The 15,771-nt window shown below is 38.1% G+C and overlaps 1 protein-coding gene across 1 annotated transcript in view; it reads left to right on the forward strand.

Annotated features, from left to right (window-relative positions):
* The window catches only part of LOC106908855 (contactin-4-like), a 69,138-nt gene that overhangs the window by 36,557 nt on the left and 16,810 nt on the right, over nucleotides 1-15,771 (forward strand). The window contains exons 10-13 of the mRNA XM_088005959.1: nucleotides 5,324-5,451; nucleotides 6,023-6,195; nucleotides 11,010-11,012; nucleotides 14,715-14,851. Coding sequence (XP_087862085.1) covers nucleotides 5,324-5,451; nucleotides 6,023-6,195; nucleotides 11,010-11,012; nucleotides 14,715-14,851 — 441 coding nt within the window. The remainder of the gene's footprint in view (nucleotides 1-5,323; nucleotides 5,452-6,022; nucleotides 6,196-11,009; nucleotides 11,013-14,714; nucleotides 14,852-15,771) is intronic.

The raw sequence follows: 15,771 nt of genomic DNA on the forward strand, positions 1-15,771 counted from the left end.
ACACCTGATAGTCCAAGACCAATGTTATATAATTTGTTACATTTTCAGACGATGCGGTTCACTTCCACACTGCACTTCGTGATTATACGACTTGGCAGAAACAAGCAGGTATAGATGATGAATAGTTAGATGGAAGCAAACACCATGTGCAAAAACAATTGCAAACAATTGTCCTGATTTTTCTGCTAACATTAACTCTTGGTTTCATGAATCTATCAGTGTGTCGGAGTTGGGCTTTTTCATTAGGGCCATTAAATATGATGATGGTGCAACAAAGAACGATGCCACAGAATTAATCAAAGTCAAACGGTTTGATTTAGCAAAGAAAAAAAGACTGCCTTTTTCCTTGCTGTCGATTGATAACTCACTGAGTAATATCAAGAGCCCTGGAATCAGCAGAAATCAGTCCTTATCATGAGGCAAGTGAGAAGCTTAAAATAAAAAATCAGTCTGAAGTTTTCCAATAACCATTTTCACCTTCAAATATGCAAATTAAAAAAACACCTTTTGCCTTCAGTAAAAACCATCATGAGTAGAAGAAAATGTTACCAAGTTGTCCTCAAAAATCTGAACAATAATGCTTCAAAAAAAAATTATGAACTGGAGAGAAAAACAAAAGACAAACACTGTCACTTAGAACTATTGTGTGAGAGGCGGAGTTTCAGAAAGAGCAGGAGTTTTATAGAGACAGAGGCCCTATTTCAAGGCATTAAACTACAAAGTTGCATATTTTCTTACATAATTACAAAATTTATTTTAAGTCGTATTTGATAAATAGAGCATTTTTATAACACGGTTGGAAAAAGCAGGGCTGAGTCTGAAAAAGTTTGAGAAGCTCTGTTCTGTGGTATACTAAACATTTTGTGAGATTTGTCAATTTATTTAAAGTCAACTTTTACAGTATTGCCCTTTGGGTTTTGCTTTGGATTGATGAAAATGATCTATGGGGCCCAATTCTCAATGAAGGTGAGCCATTCTTGTTTCATTTGAGTCAGACACAGAAACTGACCACATATTGGGTCAACTGGTTTCCTGACTATGGGTCCACAGTTTTATTTATTCATGCTGGACAACGACACAAATCATTTTGCAGAGGTTGTGGGATGGTGATGGTCTTGGATGATTCTTTAATACCCTCCTTTACTAAGACTGATCCAACTCATTAATCTAAAACAATCTGAATACTCATGAAAAAAACAGTATGAAAACAAAAAATGGTTTCACAGACAAAACCTTTGGTTATTACTTTATTCAAGACTTCACATTGTCCCACTAATCAGCATAAAGTTGGTAAAGTGAGAGTTGTGTTTCTTAGAAATGTTACTACTATTAAAGCACCAAGAAGACCTGTCCATCAATAGCCAAAGACCATTCAAAATTAAAGAAAACAAGGGCAAAAGGTTAGAACTCTTGGTTCCAAACTGGAGCGTTTTATTTGCAGGATCCCATCCTACAAACTCAGTGTTAGGAATGATATTAAAGTGAGATAGTTGTTACACCAGTAGGCCCATTAGAGCCTTCTTTCAAGCAGCTCGATATTGGCTGGAGCAGCTTCTGAAGAATCCATGCTAAAAAAAAAAAGTAATTTATCAGACTGATGAAAACTAGTCGTAGCTCTTACAAACTTATATGAAAAGTGATTTTCATTCACCTTGCAGCCATTAGGAGTCCTCTAAAATCAAATCCTTAGCAAACTGCCCAATTTTTTTTTACCCAGAATGTAACCAAAGCAGCCCTTGTCTGATTCTTAAGTTATTTCTCCTAAGGTTCCCTGGAACAGAGCGCTAGTTCCTATAGCTTATTGATAAATCTTCCTAGCCTGAAGTAGAGCCTGACTCTGAAAAGCAGTCAATTGTTTTTGTGTGTCTGACAAAGATCGTACCTGCTTCAATTTAACACAGAATTTTACAAGTTAAGCAACAGTTTTAGTTTTTGCAACAGCAACTGGACATTGTGGTGGTGGATAAAGAACAGAGGAAAGCCGTTGTGGTGGATGTAGCAATACCAAGTGATTACAACATCAGGAAAAAGGAGCACGAGAAGCTGGAGAAATACCAGGGCCTCAGAGAGGAACTGGAGAAGGCCTGGAAGGTGAAGACCACAGTGGTGCCTGTGGTCATCGGGGCCCTCGGGGCAGTCACCCCCAAACTGGAGCAGTGGCTAAAACAGATCCCATCAGAAATCTCAATCCAGAAATGTGCAGTTTTAGGCACAGCCAAGATACTGGAGGAACCCTCAAGCTCCCAGGCCTCTGGTAGAGGACCCGAGCTCAGAGGATGAAAGAGAGAGAGAGAGAGAGAGAGAGAGAGAGAGACCACCCGCGGAGGGTGAGAAGGGAATTTTTTTTAATATATTTTTAATATATATGTGTGTGTGTGTGTGTGTGTGTGTGTGTGTGTGTGTGTGTGTGTGTTTGTTTCCTTAGTGTACTAATTGTACAAATGATGTATAATTGCTACATTTTCACTGGAAGGTTAGGTTTGTATCATGTGCTGCTGGCTGTGACTCTGTGAAAATCCCCTCATATCCCATGCAGTATTTATGACACAAAGAGCACCGGTCTTCAACAACACAGCGCTCTGTGCTCCAGCTGCAATTTCTATTAACATACATACTTATCAGAAATGTACTGACATTCAGTAATTAGACAGAGCAATATGTATTGTCAATATGAAGTTTGTTTCGTGAGGCGCTATCTGTTTATTAAAACATGTCTTTAAGTGAAATAAGTGAACGCTAATATTATTAGCCTCTAATATAAAGGTGTGTTCTTTAAGGTTGACATTCTGTTGTTTCTATGTTTGAGGTTCATATTTTGATGTAACAAAGGAGGTAGTTCCTGAGTGTAAAACTACAGTATTTAAGACAAAGAAATGATGGCAGAGTGGCAGGATTAGTTTTTGTATGGATGGCTGTTAACAAGACTACTGTTAACTTAGCTTTCACAGGGTTTGAACCTTATTTGGTTATATCTAGAACAAACTCTCAGTTACTATGAGATCAAAGCCAGGTTGGATAATTCTACACTGATTTTAAATTCTTTGAAACAGTTTTGGGTTTGTAAAATCTTAATTTGTTGGGAGACATAAAAGGGGTTTCTTAATTATCATGTTTCTAAAAATATTATTATTATCAACTCATCTCATTTTTGCATTTTTGTGAATGCAGGATGGTCTGTAGCCTCCTCATTACTGGGATGTAATGTTACAAACCTAATAAATATGACCAGACTCTGCCCTAAATACATACCTGATGCATCATTTGTATGTGGGCAAGTGCAGAGGAAGCAGAACTTATTTATTTATTATTTCACAGTTTTAAGCATTACCTAGTTTCATTGCTAAGGGACCTGTGAATGATAAGATCTGAATACTAAAGTCCAGAAGGTTCACAACAGTATGGACTATAGTGTAGTGCATTCTGGGTAAGTAGAACCAAAACAAAAGTGAGTGCTAACATTAGCTGGAGAAATGGCTCGTTGTTGTTGACCAAAAACAAAAGAGAAATTCTACAACCTCTAAAATCTGAGGTTTTTATGTTGTTTTCTTAAGTGGCTCTTGCTACAACGCCCCCATAGGAGAGGAGGGGAACAGGTTTTCCAAAGGGTTTGATTGGTTTGACTCAGCAGAGAACCACAGCAGCTGGAAATATCCGAAGCATCCGAAGCATTCGATTACAGCAAGGTCAGATTCATCAATTGGTTTTCCTTACTGACAAAAAGTGTAATCTAGACTTTTCGGTCATTAAGTAATAAAAGCTCTTTTATTTAAACTTCTAATATGAATAAGAGAAATAAACCTGATTAGTGACTTTCATTGAATTAATTATGATTAATCCTCTTTTGAGTTGAAAGAATGGCTCATTTCTCTGATCTGAGCAACTCTTTGGTTGCAATCAGTTGTCTTATTTCAGGCAGAAGCAAAAACACTGTAGAAAAAAATAGATGGCAGAAGCTGAAAAGATGGAAAAATAATCAGTCGGATCCAAGTTTTTATTTGATTTGCCTGGTTACTTAATAAACTGCTTTATATTTGATCATCATGTAATCTATTTTATGAGTCGGATGAAAAGTGAAGTCTATTACCATTGTTTTTATGTCTGTCTTGGTTTTTGCTCTCCGTCGGATCGATACAGCCTTATTCCCACAGACGTCCTGCCTGAACACGTGACCGTTCAGATGGTGTATTTATCATATTTGTCATGCTTTCATCTTGGAGAAAAAAGGGGGAGAAAAATTACCCAACTATTGAATAGCCTGTGCGTTTGCACAGGCTGGAACGGAATCGGTCTCCAGCGCAGACAGTTGTGCACGTCGCTCTTTGTTCTGCACCTCATTGCCCCTCAGGTCATGTTCTCAGCGCGCCTCCATCACTCACAGTTTGATATTTTTGTCAATAAATCAGCGCAAAGCACAGCGTGTCAGACATGCTCTTTGGGTTTAAGCTCGGCCCAAGTGAATACATATTTATTCTTGTGAGCTGCTATGAAATTGTTTCATTCCTGAGTCGGATGTTTGTCACATTTTTGTTTGATCATGTGAATTGACTGTGCCTTATTTATGCATAATGTTTTACATGTTTTCTGACTTAGAACTAAAATTACAATTTCTAGTTCAAAATGTTCTGATTCTTTCCTGTAATTCTGTTCCTCATGTCATACAAATCAGTTGCAGTGACAGGAAAAAATTTGCCCCTTGACAAATTTCATCTTTTTTGTGATACTTAAATACACCGACAGAGCTTACCTGAGAAAATTCAAAAAGCAGTTTTCAAATGATGAGTTCACTGACCAGAGGAACAAGCCCTTCTAAAACCAAGCTGACCCTATTAGAAGTCATAATTTCTCCCATTGGTAAATCTGGAAATGATTGTAAGTAACCATTAGTTTTGGAGTAATTTCCCCAGTCACACCCTGACCTGAACTCACTTAACTAGAACTTGTCTGGCAACATGAAGTAGGCTGAAAGCTCTAAAAAAAACCATATCATATTTCAATCTAAAGAAATTCAAAAACAGATGAAAAACAAAGTTTGCATCATCTGCATATCTGGAAAGACTTTCAAAGCCATTTCTAAGGTTTTGAGGAATCCAGGACTAAGATAACTAAAGCAAAATGACAGATTTCTGCAATATAATGCAAAATAACTGGGTTCAAAAGTCAAGGGAAATATGGCATAAAATCATTTTAGAACCATTAATTAGTTCACCTGATAAAAAGTTAAACTATAATGAAAAATCCAAATCTATTATAACCTCAATATGTGTTCACCTTAATGAAGAGAATGAATAATTGTGTATTTTTCATGTCTTCCTGATGTCTTTAGAGGGATGATCCTGGAGGACGGCACGCTGCGCATCGCCAACATCTCCAAGGCAGATGAGGGCAGCTACACGTGTGTGGCCAGAAACCATTTTGGAGCATCCAGCAGCACGGGGGCTCTAGTAGTGAAAGGTATTTCCATGCTCTTTGCTCTTGTTCCTCTTTTTCTTTAAGCCGTGAGTTTAAATTATGTTAGTGGGGGGAGGAAGCACCTCAAGCATGACTCTGATAATGAAATATAAAGGCGCTTTATGTTCCCGCCCGCTTGTGACAGACGTATAAGTCATCCACGGGTTTGTCAGCTCTGAGTTATTGCTCATGTAGCGGAGTGGGACAAACCTCCGCTGCTGCTGTGATTGAAGAATATTTTTACTCATTCAAAAAGAGCTCCTGTCGCATTGTTAGAGATTTTTTTTTTTTTAGAAAGAATGATTATAAAGTGGGAGTATCCTCTTTTTTTTTTCTAGTTGACGTTGTAATAGCTGTGTGCTTAATTATTCATGCCGAATTATAGGAGGCATTTGCTTCCTAAGTGAAGTTATTTAAGGTCACTTAATTACACTGATGGACCACAATCTGTCTCTCTATTCGAGCCAAATTAAGCTTTATTACCTTGTTCACTCGGCCAGATTTTATAGGGATACGTTCCACTAGCACATGCACAGTAACAAATGATCTTTCTCTATCTGCCGCTCTGCCACAGAGCCCACCAGGATTGTGGTCCCGCCTCTAAGCTCAGACGCCAGCGTGGGACAGAGCCTGGTCCTGCCCTGCCAGGTGTCCAGCGACTCGTCCCTCAGTCCTGTCTTCAAGTGGTTCTTCAACGGCAAGGCCATTGACTTCAGCCGGCAGGAGCACTTTGAGATGATCGGTGGGGTACGTTCACCATCCTGAGAAACGTATTGCGTTTAGAAATTCATCTTCACAACTTTCTGGTGTTTGTTTCGAACTAAGCTCATGTTTACATTTTCATACGGATCACTTCCAGTACCGAGATCTGAGGGTTAGCATCGAGCGATACTGAGCCGACAGTAAAACAGAGATGAACTGACTAAAACTAGGGCCTCGTTTACACGACAACAATTTCAGGTGAAAATGGAAGAGTTTCGTTGCGTTTGCAACTGTACATTTACACGAAAATGGTGAATGTTTTCTTTGACAACGGCACAGTTTGAGAATGGGTTCCAGAGTGCGATGTTTCTAAAATGTACCGGTGTCTGTTGTCTTGTAAACAGAATAAATAGATCTTTTCTTCCAGAAAATCCCCAGCTCATGCGTAGTGTGACACATTTCATAATGGCTGTCTACAAGCCACAGAAGAATAAACTACAGAAAATGCCAGTTGCCAGAGTACTATTTGTGCTTCTGACTCTTATAAATCTAACTACAGCTCTCCAACACAGTGCTCATTTTGTATCTCTACTTAAATCATCAAAGACGGATCTCGTACATCTCCACTCCGTTAATTAGAAGATGTATGCGATGAAGAAACATGTCAAGGAGGCGCTACTGGACGCGACCTGGGAGAACAAGCCAGTGGTGGGATAACTTTGTAAACAATGTAGTCGATGATGAGGGAAAACTTTCGTTTGTCCAAGCCTCACACCAACTAGTGGCGCGGCAGGGGCATTACACCTTTTCGATTTATGCTGTTTCTGTGTAAACAAAGATTGTAATTAGAACGTCTTCATGTAAACGTGTTAATAGAAACGAAACAAAATAATATTATAAATGATATTCAGTATCAAGTATATAGAGTATTCATTAAACTCTGATCCATAATCACATAGCTTTCTGGGAGATGTAGGCAAAGGAAAGGCTTTAGCTGCTCAATAAGCCTGTCACAATAAACAATAAATCAATTAATTAGCTTAATAAATTAAAATGAGCTCAATATTTTTATTTACGATTTGTTGTTTTTCTCTTTTTCTACCAAAAACTGAACGATAAAAGTCTTAAATCTGGTTCTTTGGTCTCAACTTTTTTGAAGTATAATTTTCTTTAAAGGCACTCCATAGTTAATTTCATTTGTTGTTTTGTTTATTTATTTTGGCTATTTAAAATGTCTTCCAGTTCCAGTGTTAAATGTTCATTAGAATTTAAAGTTTATTGATCTCTGAGGATGTGTTCTTCCATTATTATGCCATTACCATTATAGTTTCTTGAAGATGGTCTCAAAACGACAACAAAAATGTTATTGTTTATCACAATAACCTTCTGGGACAATTAATCATCCAGTAAGTTTTGTCATAGTGACGGGCCAACCTAAGCAAGGGTGGTAGCATCAACTCACTCACTCTTTGGTTACCTAGCAACAACCAGTTGTGTAACTTGTGCAGCAGTAGGTATCTCATGATGTGATGTTGTTTTTACATCACACTTGGATTATCAGGCAGTTAACTGGATAAATCTATCCGGATCCCCAAAAAGGGAACAAAACATGTTTTGCTTTTTGTAATTAGAGCATGACCTAATGAAACATAAAATGTAAAAAAGAGCTGAAGAAATCAAAATTGGACTTATTGTGGTCTATGGACTGAAGTGTCCAGTAGATTTAAAGACAAAGAAGATCTGCATAGACCTGCTTGTCAGCTGTGCTCCCTGCTGAAGTGTAAAGCTGAGATCAGACCTGCTGGAGTTTGGAATATTACACAACAGAGATATAACACTGCTTCTTACGTTCCCCATGTTCCTGTTCAGCGCTCCACTCTCCCACATTGTTGTTTTGCTTATGGATCTCACATTGCCCATTACATTCAGAGAGAGACATGTTTTCAAATTCTCACCTCCGCACTTCTTACTTTAGTCCTTACATTTATGACATACGCTTTCACCCGTCTGGGAGTTTTAGTGTTATTTTGGGAATTACTCAGACATCCACACTACTCTGATAGGAAGTGTTTGGAGGACTAAATCAGACATTTTCATTAATACTGAATATATGTGTGTGTATATATAAATAAATTGTTATATATCTACTTTAAAGAGACTTTACTAGAAGTTGTTTTGGGTTTATTTAAAATGCAATGGATTCACAGACAGTAAAGAAAGGGAAAAAGAAAAAAGGGAGGAGAGAAGAGGGACAAAGGTGGGAGAATGATCTAAGAACAGAAGAGAAGAAGAAGCATAGAGGGAATACAGGAAAACACTAGCTGTGTTTCCAATCAACCATAGAACTGTGCAAATGGAGATCACAGCAATATATTTGCTCAATGGAAACATGCCAATTTTGAAAAAAAAATGTTTTTCAATTAAACGTTTTTGCACTGGAATGAGGTGATCTTTCAACTGTATCAAAATTGATTTATTGATTTTTAAAACTGCGAAATTTCTTATGCATTACACGAGTCACATGATCAACAGCCAGATGTTACTACTGGCGAAATCTGCAAAGAAGACAATGAGAAGTAGCAGGAGGATGATGGTTTATTTTGTTGCAGCTCTTACAGCATCACAGTTCATAAAAAGCTGTCATCCCAACGTCGTGAATCCATAACTCTTCTGTAAAATCGATATCTACAATTTCCTGTAGATCTGACATAGCTGCTTCCAAGTAGGCGGGGCTTGTTGCTCCAAAATGCAGAAGTCTCCTCTGATTGGCTGAGAGATGATGAGCGCTAGTAACATGTCTGAGATATAATTATTTTACATGTAACTCTTTACATCCCTCGCTGCCATAATTTTTAATGACTTATCGCGCAAACAAGCACATTCATGTGTGATTGTAAATTTCATTTCTTATTTATTGGAAAGATGGCAATTCCATAATTTTGTGTTTTGTTTTGTTTTTACATTAGCAGAGCAGACAAGGATTTGTGTGTATTTGCAGAGGAAACGCAGCTAATGCCTCATTTTTCTTTTCCAGTTCCTCTTGTTTTTCCTGGTTCTAAATTTTAAGTCTTTAATGTATGACAGATATACGAATATCTCTCATACATTCATAATGAGCTTGAGTGTTTCATATTTCACAATGTTGGTAAAAAGTTGAGTCAGGAAAAAAAATTACTTGAAACATATTTACTTATTTGTAGGAACCTGCAAAAACCATTATTTAACGTATCAAAATAATTACATTTATTCTCATTATGAGTGTATAAAACAAGTGAGTGGCACTTGTTCCAATCTGAAATAAAGTCAGTAAGAATAGGACAGCACTGCTTTTGAATGGAATGTGGAAACAGGCTTAAAGCTTTCACCTGTAGCTACACAGATGGAGCTGCTGCTTTGTGGTGTTCTCTTGTAACAGCAGTTTCCTCTGTTGGAAATTACTTTTTTTCTACTTCAGACAATAGGAATCCTTCCTGTTGTCATTGTAAAAATCCTTACCCTAATGCAGAGGTTTCCAAACTGTGGGGCGCGTCCCCTAGGGGGGGCGCCGTGTCATTGCAGGGGGGGCGCGGGAAGCCGTCTGGATGAAAAAAAAACAAAACATGAACACTGGCCTTAGAATGGCCAACTCTCTGTTATTCCTATGTCAATTTGATACAGTAGAGGCTTCCACACTTCCCATATTTGTGTCCTCTGTCACTTTTATCAGCAGTTAAAACTGTTTAATCCGTTGTTAACATGTTGTAACCTGTTTTTCCGAGCCGCCTTTAAACGCAACATGAGCGCTACGACGCTCGCGCTGGGTTTCCACCTGTGAAGGAGACCTGCTGCTGCTGTGCGGAGCTACGTAGGTTTGTGTTAGAATCACGGCAGCAAACCAGCAAAACACAAAGAACTTTTCACAGTTTTCCCTCCAAACTAACCGACTGAGTTGAGTAAAGCTGTTGGATACAGGTAATGTTAGCTAAAAGATGACTAGCTAATATCAATACAGAACCTTAAGCTTAACAAGTACCTTGTAGGCTACCGATGTTGGTGGCTATTTTCAGCTACATACATTCATTTTGCCTCCAAAAAAGTCGATGCCCCCCGCCCCTCACACGCGTCGTTTCAACCGGACAGCCATTTGTAATCCATAGGGGGGGGCGCAGAAAATGTTTGGGAACCACTGGGGGGGCGCAGAAGAAAATGTTTGGAAACCACTGGGGGGGCGCAGAAGAAAATGTTTGGGAACCACTGCCCTAATGTATTAATTAATTTTATTTTGTAACCAGGCTGCTGTGTATTGCAGACTTCTGCCCAAGTCCCTCTTGAAAATGAGATCTAAATCTCAACGGGGTTTACCTGGTTAAATAAAGGAAATAAAAAAAAGGTAAACTCAGTTTGTGCTTGCTACCATATCAGAATCAACAGAACCGTCTCGTTGACACACCACTTCACGCCACAGACAAACACATAAACCCCTCGCTCACGTGCAACACTGATATTTAAACCAGTGAGCAGCTGCAGTCCACAAGACAAAACAAACCTACTGTTTTAATTGTTCCAATCCCTGTCTCGACTCCACATGGACTCCAGGTAGATGGAATTTTACATCAGTGTGACTGGAAAATATCCTCCACACATTTTTTTTCCCTCTAACTGTCATCATATGTCTTTTGAACAAACAGAAGGGAGGGAGAATCTGTGTGTGTGTTGTGTGTGTGTGTGTCCTGGACATCTGCTCCTACTCAAGTAAAACACTCGGACTTGGAATAAAAATGACAAAGAAAGAAATGCTGGATGCTAGCTATGAACTTTAGCAGCAATGACTTGAAACAGTGTGCTCAGGAGTGTCTGCAGAACATTATTTAATCAGTCAGCAGGTGGGACTGGAATGACCCACAGTGTAGAAGAGTTCCTGCTATCAAATAAAACCTACCAAAACACTGAAAGACCAATGCCTCACCACTAGGCGGTGTTGGCGTTGACAATAGCAACAGTGAAATTCAGATGAAGAAAATCCAAAACATAGCTAAAGAGATGCAGAGCCAAAGGTTCCTTCAGAACTACACCAGCTCATGTTTTTTATTCAATTAATTCATAATTTTTTCAAAGTCATAGCTTTTGGTGGAAAAATGGTTATGGTGGCTCAACTTAAAATTCCAAAACTGCATCAAAATAAGCCACAAAACCTATGGATTAGAAAAAAGCAGAGAACGTCTCATGCAGAGAATTCTCGAGAATTTTTTTTAAGAAAATGAGAATTTATTGTAATCCAGAAGTTCTGGTTTATTAGGATGCAAGTTTAAATTGAGCCATAGCTATTTTAAGAATGGATGTGTTGCAATGGCTCAGCCAAAGTCCACATTTCAGTCTCCCTGCCAACTTTAATGAAATAAAATAAAATATAATACTGCTATGAATCAAAGTGAGGCAAAATCGAAGTATACCAGCATAAATATTGGAAATAACATGAATGTCTCTGAAACCTGGTTGATAGAATTTTTTTTTCCTGGAACCAGTATTAAAACTGTTAACATAAATAGGATCTTTCTCCATTTTTAGTTGAACAAAAAGCAAAAAAAAAAAAAAAACACTTGCAACTTCCAAAGGCTCCTGGATGTCAGTCAGAAAATAGAAACAGATGCTGTTTTCTTTTTCACACACCTTCAGGTCACAATAAAGCTTCCCAGATTTAAGATACTTTACCTGATCAAAGATGCCCTGCTGTTGGTTTGAGCTGACCTTTTTTGTAGAACAGAAGGTGAATATTGTTTTTCTAATTATGGAACTTAACTGGTGCATGTGAACAGCTTTCAGTGTTTTATTCTGAGCCAGGCTTCCAGGTGCATACGTTTAATTCACCTGCTGCATGTCTCCATATCAAACCAATCTCATTTTCTCACATTACAAGCAGAAACGTCTATGTATTTTATTGACATATTTTCTACTAGCCCAACATAGACTAGTGCATTATTCTAACATGGAAGGAAATGATACATGGTGTTCTGTAATGAATAAAACTCAAAATAATGTGGTGTGTATTTGTATTTAGTCCCTATTAATTTAATACCACTAAATAAGATCCAGCATAACCAATAACTTTTACGGTCACATAATATAATTTTATAGCAAAATCAAGTAACTATTACCTTTAATTGTTATGCTGTATAAATCAAATCTGACTTAAAAGAAGTTTGACATAATTTAATACCTTGAAATTGGACCTATGTTTGTTTAAAAACTCCTGCTGTTTCTGAAATGCCGCCTTCAGGAAGTCATCACAACATGACTCCTCTGGTAACACTTTAACAACGTTTCTACCTCCCTATTTCAATCATGGGAGAAGAAGTGGAGGTGGTTGAGTAATATAAATACCTCTGTGTTCATCTGGACAATAGACTGGACTGGAGACGCAACAGTGAAGCGTCCATAAGAAGGGACAGAGCAGACTGGACTTCTTGAGGAACCTAAGATCCTTCAAGGTTTGCAGCAAGATGCTGCAGATCTTCTATTAGTCTGTTGTTGAGAGCATCATCTCTGCTGCTGTCATCTGCTGGGACAGCAGCATCAGAACCAGGGACATAAAAAGGTTCAACAGCCTGATGAAGACTGGATCTGTTCTGGATACGACTGTGGAGCCTCTGGAGATGATTATGCAAAGAAGGATTCTTCAGAGGATAGAGAAAATTATGGACAACCCTGACCATCTTCTTCACGAGACTGTCTTGGGACATCTTCAGTCAGAGGCTTCTTCAGATTTAGTGCAGTACAGACCGCTGCAGGAGATCTTTCCTGCCAACAGCCATCACCATCTTCAATAACTCTTTGAAGAATCAAATTTAATGAGTTACAACAACATTTAATTTCCCTTTGGGATTAATAATGTATTTTTGAATTTCAATTGAATTGAATTGCTCTGAGTAGTAGTTGATAATGACCTCAGCAGACACACAGTTTCACCAGGTGTTTGCTAATTGCTGCTGGCTAGTCTGAAGGAGCTGAGTGGTGGATGAGGGCTGCTCTGTGGTTGGAAGTGAACCAGCAAGGTGTTTTGCATAGCTGAATAGATTCAAGGATTTCCCAAACATGCATAAAAGAATCAAAGCAACACTCTAGATATGTTTTTGATGAGGGAATAACATTATAATATGATGTCAGCTGAGACATGGAAGCTGGTCAGTGTAAACAAAGAGGGCTTTCTGCACTGATGTGGGTACATTTCCATGAAAAGTTCAATTTAAGCAGGCACTTTGAAGAAGTTTTTTACCAGTATAAAGGGGAACTTTGTGAAAGACTTGGTCTGACTGAGCGCTTAGTTCCTTCTGTCTATTAAAACAACAGGCACAGTAAGCTGCAAATAACACTAAGGTAGCAAAAAACTACCTTAGACTTAACTAAACTTTGATGTCCTAGCCTTTGTCTTGATAGTGGTAGCATCATGGCTTCTGCATATGTTAGTACTGTGTGCTAGCATTTAGCTTCTTGAGTATATATTTGCATTATTGCGTAAACAGTTTAGCATTGGGTTTGTCATTTTTGTCTTGAGAAACACGTGACCCAAATACATTCATCCATGATTCTGTGAAGTTAGATGATCATATCTCTATTGCCAATCAACAAAAATGGCCAAACATGGCGGAGTGGAAGGCAGTGGAGAGAAACAGTCTGACCTCGAATTGGGGGCGGGGTGTGAAGTGCCTTATTTGCATTTAAAGAGACGGCACCAAAACTAGCTGTACCTCAGAACAGGGAGACATGTGGAGTAACAACAACAAAGAATTCAGACCAAAACATTGCAGTTCCACTTTATGTAGACCACAACTGAATGGTTTAAATGGAAAAAGGGAGGATTCAAAAACATGACATGTCCACTTTAAACAGAACTAACACCAGGGAACATGTATCTGTGAGCTTGTAATTGAACTGAAGTCAAATTCTACAAATGTAGCAGCAGCTCCTGGCCTTTCTCAAACATTATTCCAAGCCTGAAGTTGATCTCACCATGTGAGTTTATAAAATGCGAACCACTCGACTTCCTGCTGAGTAAAATTTCCTCATTTAAAGGTTTAGGGTGGCTCTGTTGAACCCACCAGGTCCAATGAGATTCAGCTACAACGCTCATATTTTCCACAGATGTTTGATGTGTTTTGAAGGGAACAAAATTATAATGCTAGTCTTTGAGTGCTTGAACAGCAAAAAAAGTGCAAAGGAAAAAAAAAAATCTCGTCCTGCTACTCATTCATCTGAGCTGTCAGGGTGAGTGTTAACACGGCAGCGGCTGACCCAAAGAAAACAAGCTGTTCAGAACAAACGTTGTTTTCTTTAATGCTTTCATTTCCACATAAAACTGAATCTGAATCTTTTTTTCCTGCCCAGTGGTCAACACGATCACGTCTTTGAAGCTTTCTTCTGGAGTATTTACAGCACATGACTAAGAAAAGAACCTCTTGTGTTCCTGAGGATTTGCAAAAGTTCTTTTCCTTTGTTTTTTATCTATGCAAACCTCATTTCTTTTATGTGTTTTTGTTCCCTTTTTTTTGCTTCACCTTAAGACTTTCATACTTCTTTGTTTTTCTCGCCAGGGATTTGCAGGCGACCTGATGGTGAGGAACATCCAGCTAAGGCACTCTGGAAAGTACGTGTGTATGGTACACACTGACGTGGACACGGTGTCGGCAGCAGCAGATCTAATTGTTAGAGGTACATCGGCTTCTACTTTGTGACAGTGCTTATCGTTATAAAGCATTATCTCTCGTGGTTTGTCATGGCTTTGCTGTTCTGAGAAGAATCCATGCGTGTATGTAGTTTACAATTGGGACACAGGTGTCTTAAAAGCTCTCAGATCAAATTATAAGGTTATAGTTTTACACTTTTTTGTTGATGATAATGGGATTTTTGTGAACAAAAAAAAAAAAAATCGGAGTGTGCTGAGTGGTGTACTTTGCGTCTCTGTATTCCTGCAACATACTGATTTTTAAATGAGAAACCATAGACAGGTTCTTCAGTTCAGTTACTCCCATTGAAGACTGGTCCTTCCACCACCTTTTGTCATTCAGCTGCCTATAACGGCCAAATGAGGGGAAAGCAAACAAAAAAAAAAACTTAAGTTTGGCTGCAGTGTCACAAATAACAGATATCAAGGAATGGCTATGAATGCATCTCTGCTCCTTTTTGGTCACTTTAATCAAATTCCAGTCCATTTGCCTAGAAAGTCCGGTTCAGTTGGAGAGGTGTGAATATGTAATCAAACTCTGGCCTACCTAAAAACTTCAGCATTACTGATATAAATTTGTTATAAAAGTATTACTGATTGCACTTTAAAAATTAGGTAACTTTATGTTATTAAAGGTAAAGTTTAAACAGTAATGATTTCCTGGTTAATGTCAAGTTGTCATAACAAAGACATTTTGAATAATGTCAACTTTGTATTAAAAGTGTCATTATTTACCGAATGACACTTTATGACAACAGTCATAAATATTCATGAAGGCTTATTGATGTTCATGACAGGTGTTATGTCATGTTTATGAAAGAGTCATGACAGTCTTATTCAACCCCTTCAAATAAAGTGTTACAAAAAAAAAAAAAAAATATATATATATATATATATATATATATATATATATAAATTATAATAAA

This window comes from Poecilia mexicana, unplaced genomic scaffold (genome assembly GCF_051168715.1).
Source record: "Poecilia mexicana isolate PSO_F unplaced genomic scaffold, ASM5116871v1 scaffold_5, whole genome shotgun sequence".
Lineage (NCBI taxonomy): Eukaryota > Metazoa > Chordata > Actinopteri > Cyprinodontiformes > Poeciliidae > Poecilia > Poecilia mexicana.